The 22,234-nt window shown below is 48.4% G+C and overlaps 2 protein-coding genes and 1 non-coding gene across 9 annotated transcripts in view; 2 read left to right on the plus strand and 1 right to left on the minus strand.

The window, feature by feature from the left end:
- Nucleotides 1–6,635, plus strand: part of POLH (DNA polymerase eta) — a 42,178-nt gene extending 35,543 nt beyond the window's left edge. For 3 of the 4 annotated variants that reach the window (XM_078369224.1, XM_035295714.3, XM_035295715.3), the window contains one exon: nucleotides 2,502–4,160. In XM_078369224.1, the coding sequence (XP_078225350.1) occupies nucleotides 2,502–3,387 (886 nt within the window). In that variant the 3' untranslated portion in view covers nucleotides 3,388–4,160. Of the gene's footprint in view, nucleotides 1–2,501 lie in introns of all 4 variants that reach the window. The other variant, XM_002746578.6, reaches the window with a different exon arrangement.
- On the minus strand, nucleotides 5,473–15,369 carry GTPBP2 (GTP binding protein 2). Of its 4 annotated transcripts, none has more exons than XM_035295716.3 (12): nucleotides 15,067–15,369; nucleotides 13,062–13,088; nucleotides 12,599–12,783; nucleotides 12,130–12,238; nucleotides 11,740–11,937; nucleotides 11,265–11,439; nucleotides 10,889–11,108; nucleotides 10,313–10,448; nucleotides 10,117–10,175; nucleotides 8,740–8,911; nucleotides 8,109–8,273; nucleotides 5,473–7,307 (listed from the first exon to the last, which is right to left on the minus strand). In XM_035295716.3, the coding sequence occupies exons 1-12, from the start codon at nucleotides 15,250–15,252 to the stop codon at nucleotides 7,299–7,301; spliced, it is 1,641 nt and encodes a 546-aa protein (XP_035151607.2). In that variant the 5' UTR covers nucleotides 15,253–15,369; the 3' UTR covers nucleotides 5,473–7,298. The 4 variants fall into 4 exon arrangements, with proteins under 4 accessions (XP_035151607.2, XP_002746625.3, XP_035151609.1 ...); XM_002746579.7 differs by having other exon boundaries at nucleotides 5,473–7,893; XM_035295718.3 differs by lacking the exon at nucleotides 15,067–15,369 and adding an exon at nucleotides 14,710–14,938 and having other exon boundaries at nucleotides 5,473–7,893.
- A 1,509-nt stretch (nucleotides 15,370–16,878) lies between these two features.
- LOC118153209 (U4 spliceosomal RNA) lies at nucleotides 16,879–17,015 on the plus strand. The gene has a single exon (XR_004742472.1). It is a non-coding gene; the product is annotated as a U4 spliceosomal RNA (small nuclear RNA).
- Nucleotides 17,016–22,234: the final 5,219 nt, after the last annotated feature.

Raw genomic sequence — 22,234 nt, forward strand, 5'->3', positions numbered from 1 at the left:
GTCATGAAATATAAGCCTCTTTTTGGAGCATGTTCATTTTCTGTCCAGATAATAATCATTTTCAGGATTGGAATTCTTTAATTACATATTTAATAAAGCCTGTTAACATTTGTGTGTGTGTGTGTGTGTGTGTGTGTGTGTGTGTGTCTGAGACAGTCTCGCTGTTGCCAGGCACCAGGCTGGAGTGCAGTGGCCCAATCTCGACTCACTGCAACCTGTGCCTCCTGGGTTCAAGAATTGCTTGAACTACAGGCACACACCACCATGCCCAGCTAATTTTTGTGTTTTTTAGTAGAGATGGGGTTTTACCATGTTGGCCAGGATGGTCTTGATCTCTCGAGGCAAGAGAATGATCTGCTTGCCTCGGCCTCCCAAAGTGCTGGGATTACAGGCGTGAGCCACCACGCCCAGCCACATTTTTTTAAAGTATTCCAAATTCACAATAGAAATATAGTTATGAGAGAAGATAAGTTGTTTGCTCATTTACAGGTGTATATTGAAGATTATACAAAATAAAATCAAAGTTTAATCACGTTATTACTTATCTAAATATATTGGCACTACAGTTATATGTACAGACCTATAATGTGGTGGAGTCTCTAAGTTAGAGCCTTTGTTCTTAGGGCCAGGCGCAGTGGCTCACGCCTGTAATCCCAGCACTTTGAGAGGTCAAGGCAGGTGGATCACCTGAGGTCAGGAGTTCAAGACCAGCCTGGCCAACATGGTGAAACCCTGTCTCTGCTAGAAATACAAAAATTAGCCAGGCATGGCGGTAGGTACCTGTGATACCAGCTACTTGGGAGGCTGAGGCAGGAGAATGGCTTGAACCTGGGATGCAGAGGTTACAGTGAGCCAAGATCATGCCATTGCACTCCAGCCTGGGCGACAAGAGTGAAACTCTTGTCTCCAACAACAACAAATAAATAGTCTTTGTTCTTAGAATAATTTATTTAATTTTTGCTTACTGATATATTTTCAAATATTGAAGTTTTACGAAACCAAATAATAACTGTGGTACTAGTATTCACATGAATCCATATTTGAAAAGTTATAAATTGACAAACTATAACAAATACTACTCATCAACTGGGTGAAACTCCCTAATGGACAGGGAAGCATAAAAATTATCTGATTATAATAAGACTGTACCAAAGCATGAAACCTGAGAATGGTGGGATACTTTTTTTTTTTTTTTGAGATAGAGTCTCACTCTTGTTGCCCAGGCTAGAGTGCAGTGGCACAATCTTGGCTCACTGCAACCATCACCTCCTGTGTTCAAGCAATTCTCCAGCCTCAGCCTCCTGAGTAGCTGGGATTACATGCGCCTGCCACCATGCCCGGCTAATTTTTGTACTTTTAGTAGAGATGGGGTTGTACCATGTTGGCCAGGCTGGTCTCAAACTCCTGACCTCAGGTGATCCACCCTCCTTGGCCTCCCAAAGTGCTGGGATTACAGGCGTGAGCCATCTCACCAGACCAATACTTTCATAACTTTAAAATGACATTTACCCTTTACCTCATTGAAGGACTAATCTGTACATAAAAGCATGTTTCATCTTCTGAAATTCCGCTCATGTGAAAATTTGAGTGATTAGACAGAAAGAGGAACTTTGTAACAAGAATTTCTTAAAACATTTCTGAAACTGGGACTGGCAACAAAAAGCAGTTGTGGAATTTCATTCTCTAGAAATTCCAGAGTGGTTAGTCAGTCAGGGTTAGATGGTGCGCTGTTTCAAAACAGGATAATAACTAGGAGGATTTTTTCAACTCTTTTTAGTCTAAATATTCTAGAGCTTTTTTGTTGTCTTGAATAAAATTTCTTGCTCCAACCCTGAATTACAGCAACTTTCCAGTGATACCTTATGAAAAACAATAATCTCTAAAAGGCTGGGCGCAGTGCCTCACAACTGTAATCCTAGCACTTTGGGAAGCTGAGGCAGGTGGAGCACCTGAGGACAGGATTTCAAGACCAGCCTGGCCAACATGGTGAAACCCCATCTCTACTAAAAATACAAAAATTAGCTGAGTATGCTGGTGGGCTCCTGTAATCTCAGCTACTCAGGAGGCTGAGGCAGAAGAATCACTGGAACCCAGGAGGCGGAAGTTGCAGTGAGCTGAGATTGCGCCACTGCACTCCAGCCTTGGGTGACAGAATGAGACTCTGTCTGAAAAAAACAAAACAAAACAAAACAAAAAAACAATAATCTCTAGCTGTCAGGAGGTGAGTGGTTACTAAATTAATGGTTCTCAAGACACAACATCAGTATCACCTAGGAAGTTAAATTCTCTGTTCATCATCAGGTCTGTTAATCTCTGATGCACATTAACATTTGAGAATCACTGTAGTAAAGAATAATTTTTGTGGCAGAACCAGAATCCTAGTCATCTATGGATTAAATCTGTCCTATGGTGAATTAAAACAGATTCAATTCGTAGAATTAGCAATAGGTCACTATTTTAATCTTCTAAATTGCTAATCATCTTATTTATTTTCTGTATAGGTCGCCTCCTCTCACAATGCTTTTCCTCTGTGCTACAAAATTTTCTGCCTCTGCCCCTTCATCTTGCACAGACATCACCAGCTTCTTGAGCAGTGAACCAAGTTGTCTGCCAAAGGTGCCAGTTACCAGTTCAGAAGCTAAGACCCAGGGAAGTGCTCCAGCAGTGATAGCCGCTAAGAAAGCAACCACCTCTCTGGAATCATTCTTCCAAAAAGCTGCAGAAAGGCAGAAAGTTAAAGAAGCTTCGCTGTCATCTCTTACTGTGTCCACTCAGGCTCCCCCGAGCAATTCAACATCCAAACCCTCATTACCTTTCCAAACCAGGCAAACTAAAGGAACTGAGCCCTTCTTTAAGCAGAAAAGTCTGATTCTAAAGCAGAAACAGCTTAATAATTCTTCCATATATTTCCCTCCACAAAATCCACAGTCCAGCTCTAAAGCATTACCAAACTCTTTACCAACAGAGTATCCAGGCTGTGCGCCTATTTGTGAAGGGGTGTTGAAGCTAGAATCCTCTAAAGCAACTCCTGCAGAGACGGATTTGGCCCACAACAGCCAAAGCATGCATGCCTCTTCAGCTTCCAAACATGCTCAGGAGGTGACTCAGAAAGCAACTCCAAGTCTTCTAGCTGCTGAGGATCAAGTGCCCTGTGAGAAGTGTGGCTCCATGGTACCAGTATGGGAGATGCCAGAACACATGGACTATCATTTTGCATTGGAGTTGCAGAAATCCTTTTTGCAGCCCCACTCCTCAAACCCCCAGATGGTTTCTGCATCTCCTCAAGGCAAAAGAAATCCTAAGAGCCCTTTGGCCTGCAGTAATAAACGCCCCAGGCCTGAGGGCATGCAGACATTGGAATCATTTTTTAAACCATTAACACACTAGTGCTGCCCTCAGGCTTGCCTGTAGGATTTGATATTTTATCTTTACAGATCTTTAACATTTTATCTTCACAGATTTCCCTGAGAAGGGGAATTATGAAATTTTTAATACAAAAAACAGTCCATTTAGGTGCTGAGTTCCTGTCCCATCTCTTCACAGGCATGGATTCTAATCCCACTGCTGACAGAGATGTAAAAATTAATCCTACCATTGAGTTTTTAATCTTTAGCATTTAGGGAGGCAGTGTCATGTAGTAAAAAGTGTGTGGGCCTTGGAGTCTAAGAGACCTGGTTCAAACTTACCTTTGCCTATTGCAATGATGACCTTGAACAAGTCATTTTTGTCACTTTCTCATCTGTAAAACTGAGATAATACCTTACAAATTATTGCAGATTAACTGGTTTTAAATTACATAACGGCCAGGTGCAGTGGCTCATACCTGTAATTCCAGCACTTGCTGAGGTGGACGGATCACCTGAGGTCAGGAGTTCGAGACCAGCCTGGCCAACATGGCAAAACCCCGTCTCTACTAAAACAGGAAAAGCTAGCCAGGTGTGGTGGGTGTGCACCTGTAATCCCAGCTACTCAGAGGCTGAGGCAGGAGAATTGCTTGAACCCTGCAGGTAGAGGAGGGTTGCACTCCATCCTGGACAACAAAGAGTGAAACTCCGTCTCAAAAAAAAAAAGAATTAAGTACATAAAGTTGTCACAGAAAAGGAACCAAGTTTAAAAAGGGGTTTTAATTGTAATAACATTGCATAGGTAGAAAAGAAAAAGGATTTTAAGAAAAACTTCTCTCTAGTCTGCGTCCAATTCCTAGCACCTATAATCCCAGCACTTAGGGAGACTGAGGCTGGCAGATTGCAGGAGCCCAGAAGTTTGAGACCAGCCTGGAGAAGATGGTGAAACCCTGTCTCTACTAAAAAAAAAAAAAAAAAAAAAAAAAAATTTAAATTAGCTTGGCCTGGTGGCTGGCATCTGTAATCCCACCCACTAGAGAGGCTGAGACAGGAGAATTGCTTGACCCTGGGAGGTGGAGGTTGCAGGGAGCTGAGATCATGCCACTGCACTCCAGCTGGGGCAACAGACTCCCATCTCAAAAAAAAAAAAAAACACTTCTCTCTAGCTCTGTGAAGGGGCAGTTCAGATAATGCCTTGACCAGAATTACATGTTTTCGGCTGGAGAATGTGAGGTGAAGCTTTGAAACCCTAAAAGTGATACAGTAATAGGGCAGGTCTCTGTACACAAAAGCAGCTTAATAAACAGTGAATTTCATACAGGTAAACCCTATTAGCCTCAGTTCTAACCATTGGCCTATCTCTTGCATTTTGTTTTAATAGAGAAATAGTCTCAGGTTCACCATTATTCCAGCTTAATTGTAATCTGATATTAACAAGATTTCCCAGTGTGGGCCAGGTGTGGTGGCTCATGCCTGTAATCCCAGCACTTTGGGAGGCCAAGACAGGCAGATCACTTGAGGCCAGGAGTTCGAGACCAGCCTGGCTAACATGGTAAAATCCCATTTTTTCAAAAAAATAACAAAAATTAGCTGTATGTGGTGGCGCATCCCTGCAATCCCAGCTACTCAGGAAGCTGAGACAGGAGAATTGCTTGAACCTGGGAGGCAAAGGTTCCAGTGAGCCGAGATTGCACCACTGCACTCCAGCCTGGGTGACAGAGCGAGACTCTCCGAAAAATTTTCCCAATATGTATCTTAAAGTTTGAGAAATGCTGACCTAAAAGATACTAAAGGCCAGGTGTGTAGAGAACATTTCTTAAGCCCTAAAGTACCAATTTAAGAGGTAAGTGCTTCAGCCATTAGGGTTACTGGCATGGCCTTTTCCCCCTAAATAGATATGTAGCTTCTTAAGGCAAGGATTCTTCGTAGTGCTTTGCATGTAATGGGTGCTTATATTCATTGGATGAATATATAAAGAATTTTAGATGTGATTACCACAATTGAGACCATGAAAATGTATACACTCCTTGGGAGTCTGCCTTATATACTTTTTATCCCCCTAAATGTTTCATTAATGTTGCAGAATTGCTTACTAGTTCCTGGAGATGTCTTATTAAGTACTGAAATGTGATTTTCCAAAATTTCCTTTTTAATACAGGCAAAAGATAAGGAAACTGAACAGAGCTTTCATCTCAGCGATGTACAGATCAAGTTGAATAAATTAACAGTTGGGTTAACTGGCATGGAGACAAAAACAATGCTGCAGAAACTTAGGTTTCATTGGATTTTCAGAGGCCCAAACTGGTAGAGTTGGAGGCGGGTGGGGGGAAGTGACTAGTGGCTGACCAATAAAGACAGTACCTGCAGCATACCTTATCTTCTTGGGAATGCCAGCCATGCCCTGGCACACTGGCAATGGGTCTATGGAGGGGATAGCAGACTGGCATGCAAACGTCAGTCCCAGGTGAAAACTACAGTACCTTTTTGCTGAATATAGCTATTCCTTCCTCAGCTGTTTGTCAGCAGCTATACAGAGGAAATAAACAGTTTAGCCCCTAATAGAGAAGTTGTTTAACTACAGGCTTCTTAGTAGCAAGTTAAACCAATTATATTTCATAAAACTGACTCTGAGTGGTAGGGAAGCTACCACTTTAATACTCTAGAGGCAGAATGCCACATAGGACTCTGGGTCACATACTTATTTTGCCAGAGTCTGCTCAAAATTCAGTCTCTATTTACAGTTGACTTTGGGCCCTATTTATTTACCCATAAATGTCAAAATCAAGTAGTCTGAACACAGGAACAGTGACTAAGGTTTGGTCACGTGCCCCTCATTGTTCCAAGAGCAATTTAAGCCACATAAACTTGAAAAGTGTAGGACCAGATTACCTTTTGTCTCTAAATTCTGCTCCTCTTTAAGTAGCTGGCACTGTGTCTTTGACAGGTCATAAAAGTGGGCTCCTTACTATTCTGACCACTAGCAAGTGGCCAACTCTTTAGATACAGGGTAGCTACCTATTTCAGGTGAAAGGCCTCAGTACTTTGCTCACTTGAACTATGCAAAACGGACCACTATGCTTGGTTACAGTACTGGAATGCTGATCCTATGTGAAGAAGAGAAAAAGAATGGTGAAAGATACCAGCTGGGTTCCTGACACATTCAGGGCTCAGCAATGCTGGGGTTTCCCTTGTCTCTAAACCTGAAGCAGTATCTAGCCCTGGAAGGAAGCTGAGCCTGTGGTCTAAGCATAAGGACAGTATATTCAATAAAACATTTTTTATTCTGTACAATATATATGTGTATTTAAATATATATATACATACATATATATATATGCGCGCAGAGAAACCTCAGCCAACAAATCCCTGAGTCCATGGGCACCCAGGACACTTACTTAACAAAGGGAAAGGGAGAGTCTATGCCTAAAGCATAGGAAATATGGCAACATCTTTCCCTTTCCTCCTGGTTCCCTGCAACAGAGGGAAGGGAACAGTCACTACAAATTATTAAAACGAGCGTTTAGGTGGGGCAGGAAAAAGGAGTGAGAGTGGCAGGATGGGAAACTCAAGATGCCACCAGTCTGGGGAAGTAAAACATTTAATCCAGCATGAAAGCCAATATGACTGCAGAAGAAAAGGACCAGATTGATGGGCATGCAGCTGGCCTTTGGTATATGCCAAGTCTTTGCTTGGTAGCCCCACACCTGGGCCAGCAAAACAAATAGCACCTGTGGGGCCTATGAGCCGGGAGAGGGTGGGGGAGATGGGGACTGGGGAAATGGCCCTTGAGTGAAGGATAGGGATATAAAGCTGAGGAAGAGGCCTCAGGCCTCAGCACAGGGTGGGAGCACTACCATTCACTGTCCTTATGCCATTTCTTCAGATTCTGGGCCACAACCACCAGATGGCCAAAAGCAGTTACCTTCTGTCCACAGTCAGGTAGAGATGGGCAACTTACATGGCCTTGAAAAGAGGTATAGAAAAAGGAGTGCTTTTGAGGGCCACCCCTTGTGTGATGCAGAGACCACACCAGCAAAACATGCCCAGTCCTAGTAGTGGGCAGAGGCATTGATGAGTAGATGTAGTCAGCTCCAGCAGACAGGCCACAGGGTTGCCAGGGTTGATGAGCCAACCAGATGAGCACACAGCTTCTGAGCACCGCCCTGAATCCTGTCTTTTCCCTCAGGACTGCCCTTCCCTGGCCATGCCAAGTTTGGCACCTCTCCTGAAAGCTGGCAGGGAGCAAGTGGCAGACAGCACTCCTCTCTCCCTAGCCTATTAACACACAGAGCTGCCAAAGGTGGGGCAGCATGGCCGGAAGTCACCTTATATATTGTAGGGACAGCAATAGAACTGTCCTTGCCTGGAGGATTCAGAAGCCCATGTTGGCCTGGGCTTCTCCTGCTGCAATGGCTTGTACATCAGTGACATGGCCGATGCCCTTGGTGACACCCTCCCGGAACAGCAGTTTGGCGCCCACCTTCAGGTATTCTGGGTGTTTCAGGAAGCGGAATCGTACCACTGCCTTCTCCCCTGTTCGCAGTTTGTCCTGGAGCAGATAAGTGGTCACTCCCCTGGCCAGTGCCTTCTGTCCCATTCTCTGCCAGCTGTGGCTCCACCCTCCAGGGGCCTATCAGGCCGATACCCACCCTAAGTGGGGGCTTTATTCCCATTGTGGGATCAGGGAGTTCTCTGCCAGTCTGGGGTAGGCCTCCCTCTTTTCTGACCTCTGGAGAAATGGAAGCATGGCCAAGTCCCTCTCACCTTGGCATGGATCTTTTCCACCACTGCCGTCTGACGTACGTTGCCCACATGTACTGTCACCTGGAATCCTCGTCGGAAGGTGGTGGCATGGAACAGTAGGACTATCTCTGCCTCGAACACTGAACAGATGGTAGGATTCATCTCTGGGCTCACCATCACCATGCCCTGGGGAGGAACAGACCCCAGGCCCAGGAAGGGCAGCATTAACATTAGACTCTCCCTCCCCAGCCAACCCCATGCACTTTATAGCTCCTGAATTTCCTCTTCCTCTACACAACTCCAAACACAAAGACCTTGAAAGACAATAATCAAAACTCTCAGAGGGAATGAGTCTTTACCCACCTCCTGTGTCCTCTAGCCCTTCTAACTCTTCGTATTTTTAGGGTCCTGAACACTAAAAATAGTGTTCAATAAAAACAGTGTAACATAGTGATTCACATTTAGTTACCTGCACCTCCTGAGTATTCTAAGCTGTTTTTATAATCTACGTAGCTAGACCAGAAGCCTCTTGGATCAGAAAGTGTGTTTCCTCTGAGTTTTTCTGAAGCACCCTAGATGAGTCCTCATTCAGTAGCCAGTCTCCTAGGCACTTCTCTTAGTGTTCCCTCCCCAACCTATTAACCCACCTCACCTTGCGAAGCAGTGCACGGTCAAAGTCCCCAAGCGCCAGTGTAGCAGCCTGACCAGCTCGCAGCACACGACAGGCAGAGCGGTTGCGCTGGATGCTGCATACTCTCAGCTCCAAGAAGCAGCCATCATCCGTGGGGCCCACCACCAGCTGGTCCCCCTCACGGCAAATCCCACTGCAGCCCAAAGGGCAGGTGGCACAGTGTCAGCCAAGGTCCCCAAACCTACTCTATTAGGATCACCCAGAGCATTCCTTCCCTTCTAGGGTTGAGTCCCTCAAGTGGGGAAGAACCCTAATTTCTGACTTGGATGTAACAGGGATGACCACCAGAGTTCAGAATCAGAAGACTAACTTCAGAAAAGACCAGTAGTGATGGTGGACAGAGAAGCACTTGCTGGTTTGACAACACTGAACACCTAATCCCTGAAGGGGCAAGTTATCCCCTTGGGTTTCATTCTCTGCTTAGCAGAGTCTTAGGCTGGGCGCAGTAGCTTACACCTGTAATCCCAGGACTTTGGGAGGCCAAGATGGGTGGATCACTTGAGGTTCAAGACTAGCCTGGCCAACACGGTGACAACCCTGCCTCTACTAAAAATACAAAAATTAGCCGGGCATAGTGGCAGGTGCCTGTAATCCCAGCTACTCAAGAGGCTGAGGCAGGAGCACTGCTGGAAACCAGGAGGCAGAAGTTGCAGTGAACTGAGATCACACCCCTGCACTCTAGCCTGGGCAACAGAGCGAGACTCTATCTCAAAAAAAAATAAAAAAGAAAATCTTGGCTGGGCTCAGTGGATCACACCTGTAATCCCAACATTTTGAGAGGCAGAGGCAGGTGGATCACAAGGTCAGGAGTTCAAGATCAGCCTGGCCAACATGGCGAAACCCCATCTCTACTAAAAATATAAAAAATTAGCCAGGCATGGTGGCGCACACCTGTAATCCCAGCTACTGGGGAGGATGAGGCAGGAGAATTGCTTGAACCTGGGAGGCGGAGGTTGCAGTGAGCTGAGATCATACCACTGCACTCCAGCCTGGGCAAGAGAGCAAGACTCCATCTCAAATAGAGTCTTAAGTGACCTCTCTCAATTCCCTATGTGAGATGATGTCAGTTGAATACACTATTTTTCTTCCTGGAGCCCAAGACCCACACTTCTCTCTCAGGAGCCTGGAGATGCCCAGTAGGCAGCAATACTGTTTCTTCCTTCCAAAGCCAACAAACTACCTTTCTCTAGCTCTTCTGATGGTGAAAACCTAATCTGCAAACAAGCTCGTCCTTTAAATGGGCTCCGTTCAATTCCAAGGTCTCCTCCTTTGGGCCAGAATGTCTTAGAGTATATGGCTGAGGGCTGAGAGGGGAGGGTAGCAAGCAAGACAATTCACCTGGAAAGTGTCCCTCCAACAACAGTCCCCACCTCTGGTACTGTGTAGATTTCATCTACCTGAAGCCAAAGAAAATGCTATCAATGGCCTGCCAAATAGGGATGGTGGGTCCAAAATCTCTAAACAGACTCTGGGTTTGGTCTGAACCAGCCCCTCCCTGTTCCCCAGCCTACTAGCTGTTTGGGCAGTCAACTACCTGAAACTCCGTCAGCTGCTGCATGAGTTCTTCCTGCTCTTTGCTGTTGGTGAGTGGTGGCAGAATATTCAGAAAGACTTTGAGGAGGTCCAGACTCTCTCCAGACACACTGGACAATGTGAAGATGGGGGTGACACTGTAGAAGGAGGCATGGAATGGACAGATGAAGACAGTTCTAACAGGAGGCAGAGGCCAGAGCCCCATACAAGGAAAAGTGAGCTTTGCTCTTGGCGGCTAGGGGCCCCTCTGTCCTGCCGACAAATGGCTCAGGAACTCCGGGCCTTCTTGTGAGCCAGCCAAGCAATGTTGCACATGAAGCCCATCCCAAAGCCCAAGGGAAACAGCAAATGCCTGGCATAGCACGTCATCCCCATGGTCCCAGCAATACTCCAGCTTGGCTCAGGGGAAGAGGCAGACCCTTTAGCAAAATGCCCTTCCACAATCCCAAGCTGAAAAACCCGCTGAAATAAGCCAGAACTAGTCTGGCCCTGGAGGAGTGGGATATCATACTCCTGGGCCCTGGGCCCTGTGGCAACCTTCCTAGTGGATCAGGGCTTTAGAGTAAGGTGGGCTTACTTGGGTGACTGGGCAAACTGCTGGGCAGCAGTGACGGCATCATCCTCAGAGGTGACCAGCATGGGGACCTTGTGGCAGCCAGGCTGCTTGAGGACTCGCTCCAGCTGGCGTACTGTCCTCTCCACTGTGGTCTTGGCACACAGGTCAATCTTGCTGACCACGATGAAGAAGGGCACTTTCAGGGCCAGGGCTAGCCCCAGATGTTCCCTTGTGGTGCCAGCTGCCTCAGAAGGACACCAGGCAGCAGGAGAGAAGAGTGAGAGTGAAGAAGGGAGGAGAGGGAAGAAGAGCGTTGGTCTGTCTCCCAGATTTGAAGCCCAGGGTAGGAGAGTCAGCACCCCCCCTTCAGCCCCGTCCCTGCCCTAATGCCTCGTACCAATCCCAGTGTTGGCACTGACGAGGAGCAGCGCACAGTCAGGGCAGTAGGATGTGAGGCCAAAGATGGTGGTGTGTAGGTACTTATGGTGGCCTGCCAGGTCGATGAAGGTGATCATCTTGGAGCTGCTCTCACAGATCTCTTCTGCCGTCCGTGAGTCGCTGTAATTCACCACCTGGCCCAGGGCCCAGGGCTCTCAGTGCCCCCTGCCAGCCCTTCCAACCCTTTCAGAGTTGCCAGGACTTAAACCATTCCCTGGGTGACCCTGCTTTTTAATCCTGACCCCGTTTTTTATTTAATTCAGTTGATTCCCCATTTATTTCCTAAGAGGGACAGAGCTTGTTCACAGTCCCCTCAGGGCATTCATCTATACCATTTCAAAAAGTCTCCACACTCTGCCCCCATCTTATATCCTTCACTACTACCATCCCATCCTCAGAGTCTGGTCCCACTGGGTCCCATTGGTCCCATGCACCTCTCCCTTGCTGTTAAAGCCCAGGATCTCGAAGCTGATGCTGGAGGTTCGGCCAGACTGAATCTCATGCAGGTGGCGGAAAAGGTTGAGCCGAGCCCGGCCCCGCCCATTGTCCAGCTCTCCCTGGGTCAGGACTCCAAGCAGAGTCGACTTCCCTGAGTCCACATTTCCCAGGACGGCCACACGAAGGTCTAGGAACTGTGGACGAATTGCCAGAGGTAAGGGCTCCAATCCTTCACCTCTCTCACTGAAGACTCAAGGGCAGTGATGCTCCCTAGGGAGCAAGTGATGAACTGGAAGCCCCAGGATCCCAGGCCAGAAGATAGCCTGCCACCACAGGGCCCTTCCACAGAGTGTGGACATGAGGAACAGAGATGGGAGTGTGCTTACCTGTTGATTGTCAGGGACCTTTCGTACCAGCACCTCAGTGATCTTCCGGGGCGTGTCGCTATCATAATCCACTTCTCGCTCTCGGAGAACGGTGATGTCTGCCCCAACCCTGGCACAGCAAGGCCACAGCTGCCATATCTAACCTGTCCTTCTCCTATTCCAAGCTCACTGTGAACTTACAGCCTTCCTGCACCTCCCACAGAGCTCCCAATACCTTAGTGCACTTCCTACTACCCTCTAATATATTTCTCATTCACAGTTGCCTCTAAAATAATACACATATCTTAATTCAAGGAGCAAAAAAGCCTAGGTCCACTGAGGAGGGGACCAGAACACTAACCCTCCCCACTTCAGCCCTTTGTCAAGGGAAGGAAAGTCCCACCTTGGCCCCCCAGGTCCTAGGTAACTGGGTATGCATGGGTTGTCCCAAGTCAGGTAAAGGAGAACTGGCGGGGAAGGGGAAACATACTTCTCTGCCATCCGGTGCAGGGTCTTGAGGGAAGCTCGCATCTCCTCCTCAGCAAGCCCCACCAGCAGTCCATTGTCCTCTACCCCAATCTGGTAGACGGCCTCACCACGTCCCTCCTGGAGCCGCCACTTCATTTGTGTCACTAGGTGCTCAAAGCGGTACTGGGATGGATTCACCAGCTTCAACTTAGGGCAAGTGGGGTATCAAGAGAAGGTGAAATCAGAGATGTTCCTCCCAAACCACTGGTCCTGCTGCAAGGACCAGGACTTTCTCTTTCCACTTAAACTCCTCATATGTGATCCCCTGTGATCCCCCTCCAACAGAACGAGGTACAGAGCCCTTAACCTGAACCATATCCTTAAACTGCTATAGATTATGAAGTTGGGAGGCTCTCAGGGAAATTATCCTATGATGGCAAGGACAACCTACCCAGCCCCTGCTTTTCCCCCAGCCTGCAACTCACTTTGTATTCAATGTTTCCATCTTCAGCCTGAAAAGAAACAGTGAGCAGTTACCATACACTGTCCAGACCCAATCCCTACTTCCCTTCAATTCCCACTAGAGTCCAGGTAGCTAACTTGAGAAAGCAGGAAGCCCCACTGGCACCTGCTCAGGCAAGTGCCTGCCAAAGGTCAGTGGCAGACAAGATCCTCTATTTAGCCCCAGCACAGCCTCTAAGAAGGGAAGGCCAATAAGGACACAGGGAGTCACCCGTTAAACCAGGAACAGAACTCTCAACCAATCCGTTCAGCACATTCTTCCTAGATGCAAGTTCATCCCTTCCTCCCCACCTCCAGGGCCTCAAACCTGCTTTTCCCAGAAGTCTACGTCTCCTCTGTGCCCAGGCTATTAAAACCTTTCTTTGCCACTGGTCTAGGAGACACCATCTTCTCCCTGCCTGCCCCTCTCAGTTGATGTCATCTAGAGTAAGAGACTACAAGAGGTTCTGGATCAGAGCCAAAGGGTGAGCTCAGCAATGGTCACTACAAGCCTGATGACCAAGAAGATCTAGGTGAGAGAGGAGCAGAGGTTCAAAGCTGGGGCTGAGAGAAACAGAAAAACTCAGAAAATGTAATGAAATGGACAGACTCACTATGACCTTTACTGCCTGCCCCCTAACGTTTATGATTCAGTGGAGGTGAAATCCTGAATCCACCCCGCAGCCTCTTCTAGCTCCAGGTGGTGGCACAGCACAGAAGCACCCTGTTGCCTGAGACTTCTCCTCCCAGGTGCAAAGAGATATGGGATTTGTCTGTCTGGCCAGTCTGAATTTCTCTACTCCCCTCTCTGGATATTTTATCTTCCCTCTTCCCTTCCTGTCATCATTCCATCCCTTCAAGGCTCTCTGGCTCTCAGATCCTAATGGGTCTTCACTCATAATCTCCACCTCATGGTGGGTTTAGATTACTTTTTTTCCCATCAACAAAAACCTTCCAGAAACCTTTTAATCATTTTCCTGGGGATAGTTGGCTTCGGAAATGTGGTACAAGAATGACAGTCTAAGGCCCAGACCAATGGTTTCCAAAGTGAGGTCCTGGGACCTCACATGAGAACATTAGCATTAGCATCACATGAGAACTTGTAAGAAATGCAAATTCTCAGGCCCATCCTCACTAGTAAGAATCAGAAATTCTAGGTTGGGCGCGGGGAGGCCGAGGCAGGTGGATTACCTGAGGTCAGGAGTTTGAGACCGGCCAATATGCCAAAACCCCTTGTCTACTAAAAATACAAAAATATCTGGGTGTGGTGGCGGCCACCTGTAATCCTAGCTACTCGGGAGGCCGACAGGAGAATCGCTTGAGAACCTGGGAGGCTGAGGTTGCAGTGAGCTAAAATCGCATTACTGCACTCCAACCTGGGCAACAGAGCGAGAATTCGTCTCAAAACAAAACAAAACAAAAAAGTAGCCGGGCTTTGGGGACCAGCAATCCAGATGGTTCTGATACATGCCAAAGTTTGATAACCACTGGCTCAGGCTGTGAGTGTGCCCGTGTGTGTGTGTGTGTGTGTGTGTGTGTGCGCGCGCGCGCGCACGCGCGCAGAGGGAACATACTGCTCTTTTCCCGGGACTCCCCTTCTCCCTGCGGAACAAATTTAGAAGTGGTGGTTACTCTGCCTGCCTCTCGTCCCAGGATGCAGTATCTCTTCCTTATGGCTGCACACGCAGTTGGTCGGGGTGCTGTTCCTAGGATCCCCTTTCTCTACTTCTCTCCTGGGGTAATCTAGATCAGAAGGGGCAGTCCTCTCTCTTCACTCTTCCTCCGTGAGGTCCTGTCCCCTTAAGGTCCAGTCTCTCTGCCCTTCCTCACTGGGGTCCCGAGACCGGAAAGAGGGGTTCTCCTCCCGTGTCCCTCCTCTCTGGGGTCTCGACACCGGAAGGGAGGATTAATTCTCTGGGTCCCGCCTCCCTGGAGTCCCGGGCCGAATAGAGTGGCTTCTTCCCGCCCCACCACTTCTCAGGTGCTTACCTCGGGGGGCAGGTACGGAGGGTTGTTGGCTTTGCCCCCTCTGTTCCTTCCGTTCTTCTTCTTCCCCTTCGGGCCCCCGCAGCCGCTGCTGCTGCCGGCCCCCCTTGCCTTGAGGGTTCCGCCCACGGTCGGGCCCCCTCCGGGCCGGCAGCAGCCGCCGAACAGCTCCGATACCCGCGAGTCCATCCGCCGCCGCCGCCGCCAGCCCCCCGCCCGGCCCCTCCCCCGGCCGCCGCCAAAGCCGCCGCCGCCGTCGCCGTCGCCCTTACTGCCACTGCCTTGTCCTGCCGGCCTTAGCAGAGCGGGGTGGGGCCCTGCATAAGCCACGCCCCCACCTCCCTGGCCTCCCTGTCGCGTCAGAAACAGCCGCGGGGTACCACGGGACATAGAGTCCCCAGGCTTGGAAACTCGCTCAAAAGGACACACCACCGCCCTACAATTCCCAGGAGGCGTCGCGGCGTAAGTGGCCGCGGGAGTCATCGGAGGCGTGGGAAAGAAGCGCGCCGTGGCGCGCAAAGGCCTAAGGGAACTGTAGTCTGGATTCCAGTCCCCGCGCTCTGAACGGGTCTTTCTCTAGGGCTTTGGGGGGTTCAGAGCCTCGCGGCCTGGGGTGGGGACGCGAGGATACCAACGTCAAAGACCTTACATCAGAATCGAGCTTTGTGGGCGCTCCGGGGTTTGGCCCTTTAGCGTGGATCCTAGACAACATGTTTTGGACCTCGAGAGCTGCCGAACTGAGGGCTATTGGTCCCGCCAGCCTGCTGGCTCCGCCTCTGCCTCAGTTTCTTCCCCAATGGCCCGCGTGCCGCTGGGATGAGTCAGGACGAACGCCAGCGCAGAGGCGGATGGTGATTAACCAAATTACGGTTGTTATTGTTGCAGTGATTATGCCACCTTTACATAGTAGTCACTGCTTTATTACCAGGCTGGCATCATCCAGGGGCTGGTTTTAACAGCCGGAGGCACCGCGGTGGCCCCAACACGAGACCCGAACCCGTAAACCAACTTGCTGCCTTCAGGCTGCAAGCATACCTAAAGCAAGTATTCCTCCTCCCCTTTGTTTTGAAGCAGAACCAATTGGGAAGAACGGAGTTTGGTTTTAAACGGCCAAGACTGTAGGAGGGGCCTGGCCCCTACTTCGGGCGGGGCTGGAGCTCTGGTTACATCAACCACCACTAGGGCGGGGATGTGGCTGGGAATAGAAACTTGGCGTAGGGCCTCAGGTGATTGTTGACTTTTGACTTTCTTGAGAAGCCATCTCCTGCTCTTTAGTGCTGTTGTATTCTACAGAGTACACACATTCAGCGACAGAAACTAGTGCACAGAACACCAGCAAGGCAGGATGGAAAAGCAGTTATGTTGCTGAGCTGCGAGTCAGGACGCCAGGGCTCAATTCACAGCCCCATGGCTGTCTCATGACTCACCACTCACAGTGTGTCCACATCCCCTCTCTTACTGAACTGCGAGGTGCTTATATACGATTAAGAAGTTAAACAGCCCGGCGCGGTGGTGTGTGCCTGTAGTCCCAGCTACTCGGGAGGCTGAGGTGGGAGGATCACTTGAGCCCAGGAGTTCTGGGCTGTAGTGCGCTATGCCGATTGGGTGTCTGCACTAAGTTTGGCATCAATATGGTGATCTCCCAGGAGCGAGGACCACCAGGTTGCCTAAGGAGGGGTGAACCGGCTCAGGTAGGACACTGAGCAGGTCAAAACTCCCGTGCTGATCAGTAGTAGTATCGAGCCTGTGAATAGCCACAGCACTCCAGCCTGGGCAACATAGCAAGACCCCATCTCTTAAAAAATAAAATAAAATAGCTTTGTGCAGTGGCAGTATCATAGCAATGAGGTTTATCCGAGGCGCTATTATTTCTCATTTAAAACTTTTCCCAATACTCCGCCATGACGACTTGAAATAAGAGCATTGGCAATTTTTGACAGTCTCTACGGAGACTGAATTTAAAAATAAAATAAAAATAAATGTTAAAAAAAAAAATTAAACAACTTGGCCGAGCATGATGGCTCACGCCTGTAATCCCAGCACTCTGGGAGGCTAAAGTGGGTGGATCACCTGAGGTCAGGTGTTTGAGACCATCTGGCCAACATGGTGAAACCGTGTCTCTACTAAAAATACAAAAATTAGCTGGGCATGGTGGCACATGCCTGTAATCTCGGCTACTCAGGAGGCTGAGGCAGGAGAATCGCTTGAACCTGGGAGGCGGAGGTTGTGGTGAGCCGAGATCACACCATTGCACTCCAGTCTGGGTAACAACAGCGAAACTCCAACTCAAAAAAAAAAAAAAGAGAGAGATCGAGACCATCTGTCTCTACTAAAAATCAAAAAATTAGCTGGGCATGGTAGCGCATGCCTGTAATCCCAGCTACTCAGGAGGCTGAGGTGGGAGAATTGCTTGAACCCAGGAGGCGGAGGTTGCGGTGAGCTGAGATCACGCCATTGCACTCCAGCCTGGGTAACAAGAGCAAAACTCCATCTCGAAAGAAAGAAAGAAGAGAGAGAGAAAGAAAGAAGGAAGGAAGGAGAGAGAAAGAAAGAAAGAAAGGAACTCTTCTCTCCAGAAAGAGACAAAGAAAGAGAGAGGAAAGAAAGAAAGAACTCTTCTCTTCAGACCTCAGTTTTCCTTGGAAAACTAGAAGCAGCAACAATGACTTACCTCTGGTGATCCCTTCAGGGGTTCAGACTTGGTAGAGTCCATGGCTTCCTCCCAGGACCACAAGGAGGGAGGCAGGTCTACGGATCATGCTGTCCATGTAGCATAATTTCCCAAACCAGTGAGAGCAGAAAGACCAAAATCTGCAAAAGGGCCTAGCAGACTCTAGGCCAATTATGTAGGTCTTCAGTGTTTGAAAGCACATGTGACTTTTCTCAATCCTGTGCCACTGAAGGAAAGGTTATGCTGTAGAGGTCAACCCTAGGCAGGGACACAGACCTGCTAGGGAAATTGCTGCTCAGAGACAGAGACTAGAAAACTCAGTGAGAGATCTCAAGAAGGATGGGGACTGGAAGAAAGAGATAACACCACTCTCCCAACATTCTCACCATGACCAGTCCTAGGCCCTCTTGATAACCAGAGCCTGCTGCACTTGTTTGATAAAATGCTTCCCTTCATAGACGTGGATTTTTTTTTTTTTTTTTTTTTTTTGAGACGAGGTCTCTCTCTGTCACCCAGGCTGGAGTGCAGTGGTGTGATCCCAGCTCATTGCAGCCTCAATCTCCCCTGCTTAAGCAGATCCTCCCACCTCAGCCTCTAGAATAACTGGAACTACAGGGCAAGCCACCACACCAAGCTAATTTTTGTTTTTACTGTGTGTAGAGACGGGGTCCCCCTATGTTTCCTAGGCTGGTATTCAACTCCTGGGCTCAAGCAATCCTCTTGCCTTGGCCTCCCAAAGTGCTGGAGTTACAGGTGTGAGCCACCACACCTGACCCAGTATTTTATTTTTATTTTAATTTTATTTATTTATTTTTATTTTATTTTTTGAGACAGGGTTTCACTCTTCTTTTTTCTTTTCTTTTCTTTCTTTCTTTTTTTTTTTTTTTTTGAGACGGAGTTTTTCGCTCTTGTTACCTAGGCTGGAGTGCAATGGCGTGATCTCAGCTCACCGCAACCTCTGCCTCCTGGGTTCAGGCAATTCTCCTGCCTCAGCCTCCCTACTAGCTGGGACTACAGGCACGCGCCACCATGCCCAGCTAATTTTTTTTTGTATTTTTAGTAGAGACGGGGTTTCACCTCGTTGACCAGGATGGTCTCGGTCTCTTGACCTCGTGATCCACCCACCTCGGCCTCCCAAAGTGCTGGGATTACGGGCATGATCCACTGCGCCGGGCAGGGTTTCACTCTTGTTGCTCAGGCTGGAGTGCAATGGCGCAAACTCAGCTCACCGCAACCTCCAGCTCCTGGGTTCAAGTGATTCTCTTGCCTCAGCCTTCCAAATAGCTGGGATTACAGGTATGCGCCACCCATGCTTGGCTAATTTTATATTTTTAGTAGAGACAGGATTTCTCTATGTTGGTCAGGCTGGTCTCAAACTTCCAAACTCTGCCTTGGCCTCCCACAGTGCTGGGATTTATAGGCGTGAGCCACTGCACCTAGCCCGATTTTATTTATTTGTTTATAGATGGATTTTTGCTCTTTTTGCCCAGGCTGTCATGGAATGATGCAATCTCAGCTCTCCAAAACCTCTGTCTTCCGGGTTCACGTAATTCTCCTGCCTCAGCCTCCCGAGTAGCTGGGATTACAGGTTTATGCCACCATTCTGGCTAATTTTGTATTTTTTTTTTTTTTTTTTGAGACAGAGTTTTGCTGTTGTTACCCAGACTGGAGTGCAATGGCACAATCTCGGCTCATCGCAACCTCTGCCTTCTGGGTTCAAGCAATTCTCCTGCCTCAGCCTCCCGAGTAGCTGGGACTACAGGCATGTACCACCATGCCCAGCTAATGTTTGTATTTTTAGTAGAGACGGAGTTTCACCTTGTTGACAAGGATGGTCTCAATCTCTTGACTTCGTGATCCACCCGCCTCAGCTTCCCAAAGTGCTGGGATTATAGGCATGAGCCACCACGCCTGGCTATTTTTTTTTTTAAAGAGACGGGGTCTCACTATGTTGCCCAGGCTGGAGTGCAGTGGCAGTTCACAGGCGCGATCCCACTGCTGATCAGCACGGGAGTTTTGACCTGCTCCATTTCCGACCTGGGCTAGTTCACCCCTCCTTAGGCAACCTGGTGGTCGCCTGCTCCCGGGAGGTCACCATATTGATGCCAAACTTAGTAGGTCTTCAGTGGTTGAAAGCACATGTGCGGACACCCGGCATAGCGCACTACAGTCCAGAACTCCTGGGCTCAAGTGATCCTCCCACCTCAGCCTCCCGAGTAGCTAGGACTACAGGCACGTGCCACCGCACCTGGCTAATTTTGTATTTTTAGTAGAGATGGGATTTCTCCATGTTGGTCAGGCTGGTCTCTAACTCTTGACCTCAAGTGATCTGCCTGCCTTGACTTCCCAAAGTGCTGGGATTACAGGCATGAGCCATTGTGCCCAGCCCTATTTTACTTATTTTTTAAGGGTGTGGAGAAGGAGGAAGAGAGAGAATGATTGACTGATTGACTTTTTTTTTTTTTTTTTTTGAGACAGGGTCTCCTCCTGTTACCCAGGCTGGAGTATGGTGGCGCAGTCTGGACTCACTGCAACTTCCACCCTCTGAGAGTGATTCTTCCACCTCTACTACTGGGATTCTTCCCCCAAGTAGCTTAGATTACAGGCATGTGCCACCATGTCTGGCTAAGTTTTGTATTTTTTGTAGAGAAGGGGTTTTGCCATGTTCCTCAGGCCAGTCTTGAATTCTTGGATTCAAGCAGTTCTCCCATCTCTGCCTCCCAAAAATTCTGGGATTACAGGTGTGAGCTACCATGCCCAGCCAGACTCAGTATATTAATCATTGTTTTTTTTTTGAGATGGAGTCTTACTCTGTTGCCCAGACTGAAGTGCAGTGGTGCCATCTTGGTTCACCGTAACCTCCGGCTTCCAGGTTGAAGCAATTCTCCTGCTTGAGCCTCCTGAGTAGCTGGGATTACAGGTGTCTGCCACCACCACACCCGACTAATTTTTTTTATTTTTAGTAGAGACAAAGTTTCACCATGTTGGCCAGGCTGGTCTCGAACTCCTGACTTCAGGTGATCCACCCACCTCGGCCTCCCAAAGTACTGGGATTACTGGTGTGAACCACCACAACTGGCCCGTTGTACTTTTATAGTATGCTTTGATCTCTGGTCCCTACTTCCTGAAACATACTCTTTTCTTGGCCTCTATGACCTGACACTTATCTTTTTCTTTATTTTTTTAGAGACAAAGTCTCACTATATTGCCTCAGAGTCGTCTTAAACTTATGAAGTCTGCCAGGTGTCATGGCTCATGCCTATAATCTCAGCACTTTGGGAAGCCAAGGCCAGTGGATCATCTTAGGTCAGGAGTTCAAGACCAGCCTGCCAACATGGCGAAAACCCATCTCTACGAAAAATACAAAAAATAGCTGGGCATGATGACAGGCGCCTGTAATCCCAGCCACCTGGGAGGCTGAGGCAGGAGAATTGCTTCAACCCAGGGGGCAAAGGTTGCCTTGAGTCAAGATCGCACCATTGCACTCCAGCCTGGGCAACAAGAGCGAAATTCTATTTAAAAAACAAAAACAAAAACAAAACCACCCACAAAAAACTTCTGGACTCAAGCAATTCCTCTGCCCTCAAGAAATTCTCCCATTTCAACCTCCCAAAATGCTGGGATTACAGGAGTAAGCCACCATGCCCAGCCAGACCCAGTATTTTAATCATTGTACTTTTATAATATGTTTTGACCTCTGGTCCCTACTTCCTGAAATGCACTGTTTTCTTGGCCTCCATGATCTGATGGTTGTCTTTTTTTCTTTCTTTCTTTTTTAGGGACAAGGTCTTACTATGTTACCCAGACTGATCTCAAACTTCTAAATGCAAACACTCCCTCGCCTTGATCTCCCAAAGTGCTGGGATTAGAGGCGTGAGCCGCCATGCCTGGCCCCACTTGTCTATTTTGTTTTTGGAGGCAGGATCTCCCTCTGTCACCCAGGCTGGAGGGCAGTGGTGCAATCACAGCTCATTGTAGCCTCAACCTCCCAGGCTCAAGCAATTCTTCCATCTCAGCCTCACCAAGTGCTGGGAGTATAGGCATGAGCCACCTGCCCGGCCATTTGTCTATTTTTCTTTATCCTTCTGTCGGTATGCCTTAGTCTTCTCCATAGGTTGTCTCTCTGGTCATCCCCTAAACATTAGTGTCTTCAATATCCTAACCCATTCTCACTCCACATCATCCCTCGGTAATCTTATCCACTCATATACTGATGGCTCTTTTTTTTGAGATGGAGTGTCACTCTGTTGCCCAGGCTGGAGTGCAATGGCATAGTCTCGGCTCACTGCAACCTCTGCCTCCTGGGTTCCAGCAATTCTCCTGCTGCAACCTCTTGAGTAGCTGGAATTACAGGCATGCACCACCATGTCCAGCTAATTTTTGTATTTTTAGTAGAGACAGGGTTTCACCATATTGGCCAGGCTAGTTTCGAACTCCTGACCTCGTGATCCACCTTCCTCGGCCTCCCAAAGTGCTGGGATTACAGGTGTCAGCCACCAT

Source organism: Callithrix jacchus, chromosome 4, assembly GCF_049354715.1.
Source record: "Callithrix jacchus isolate 240 chromosome 4, calJac240_pri, whole genome shotgun sequence".
NCBI classification, from domain to species: Eukaryota; Metazoa; Chordata; class Mammalia; order Primates; family Cebidae; genus Callithrix; species Callithrix jacchus.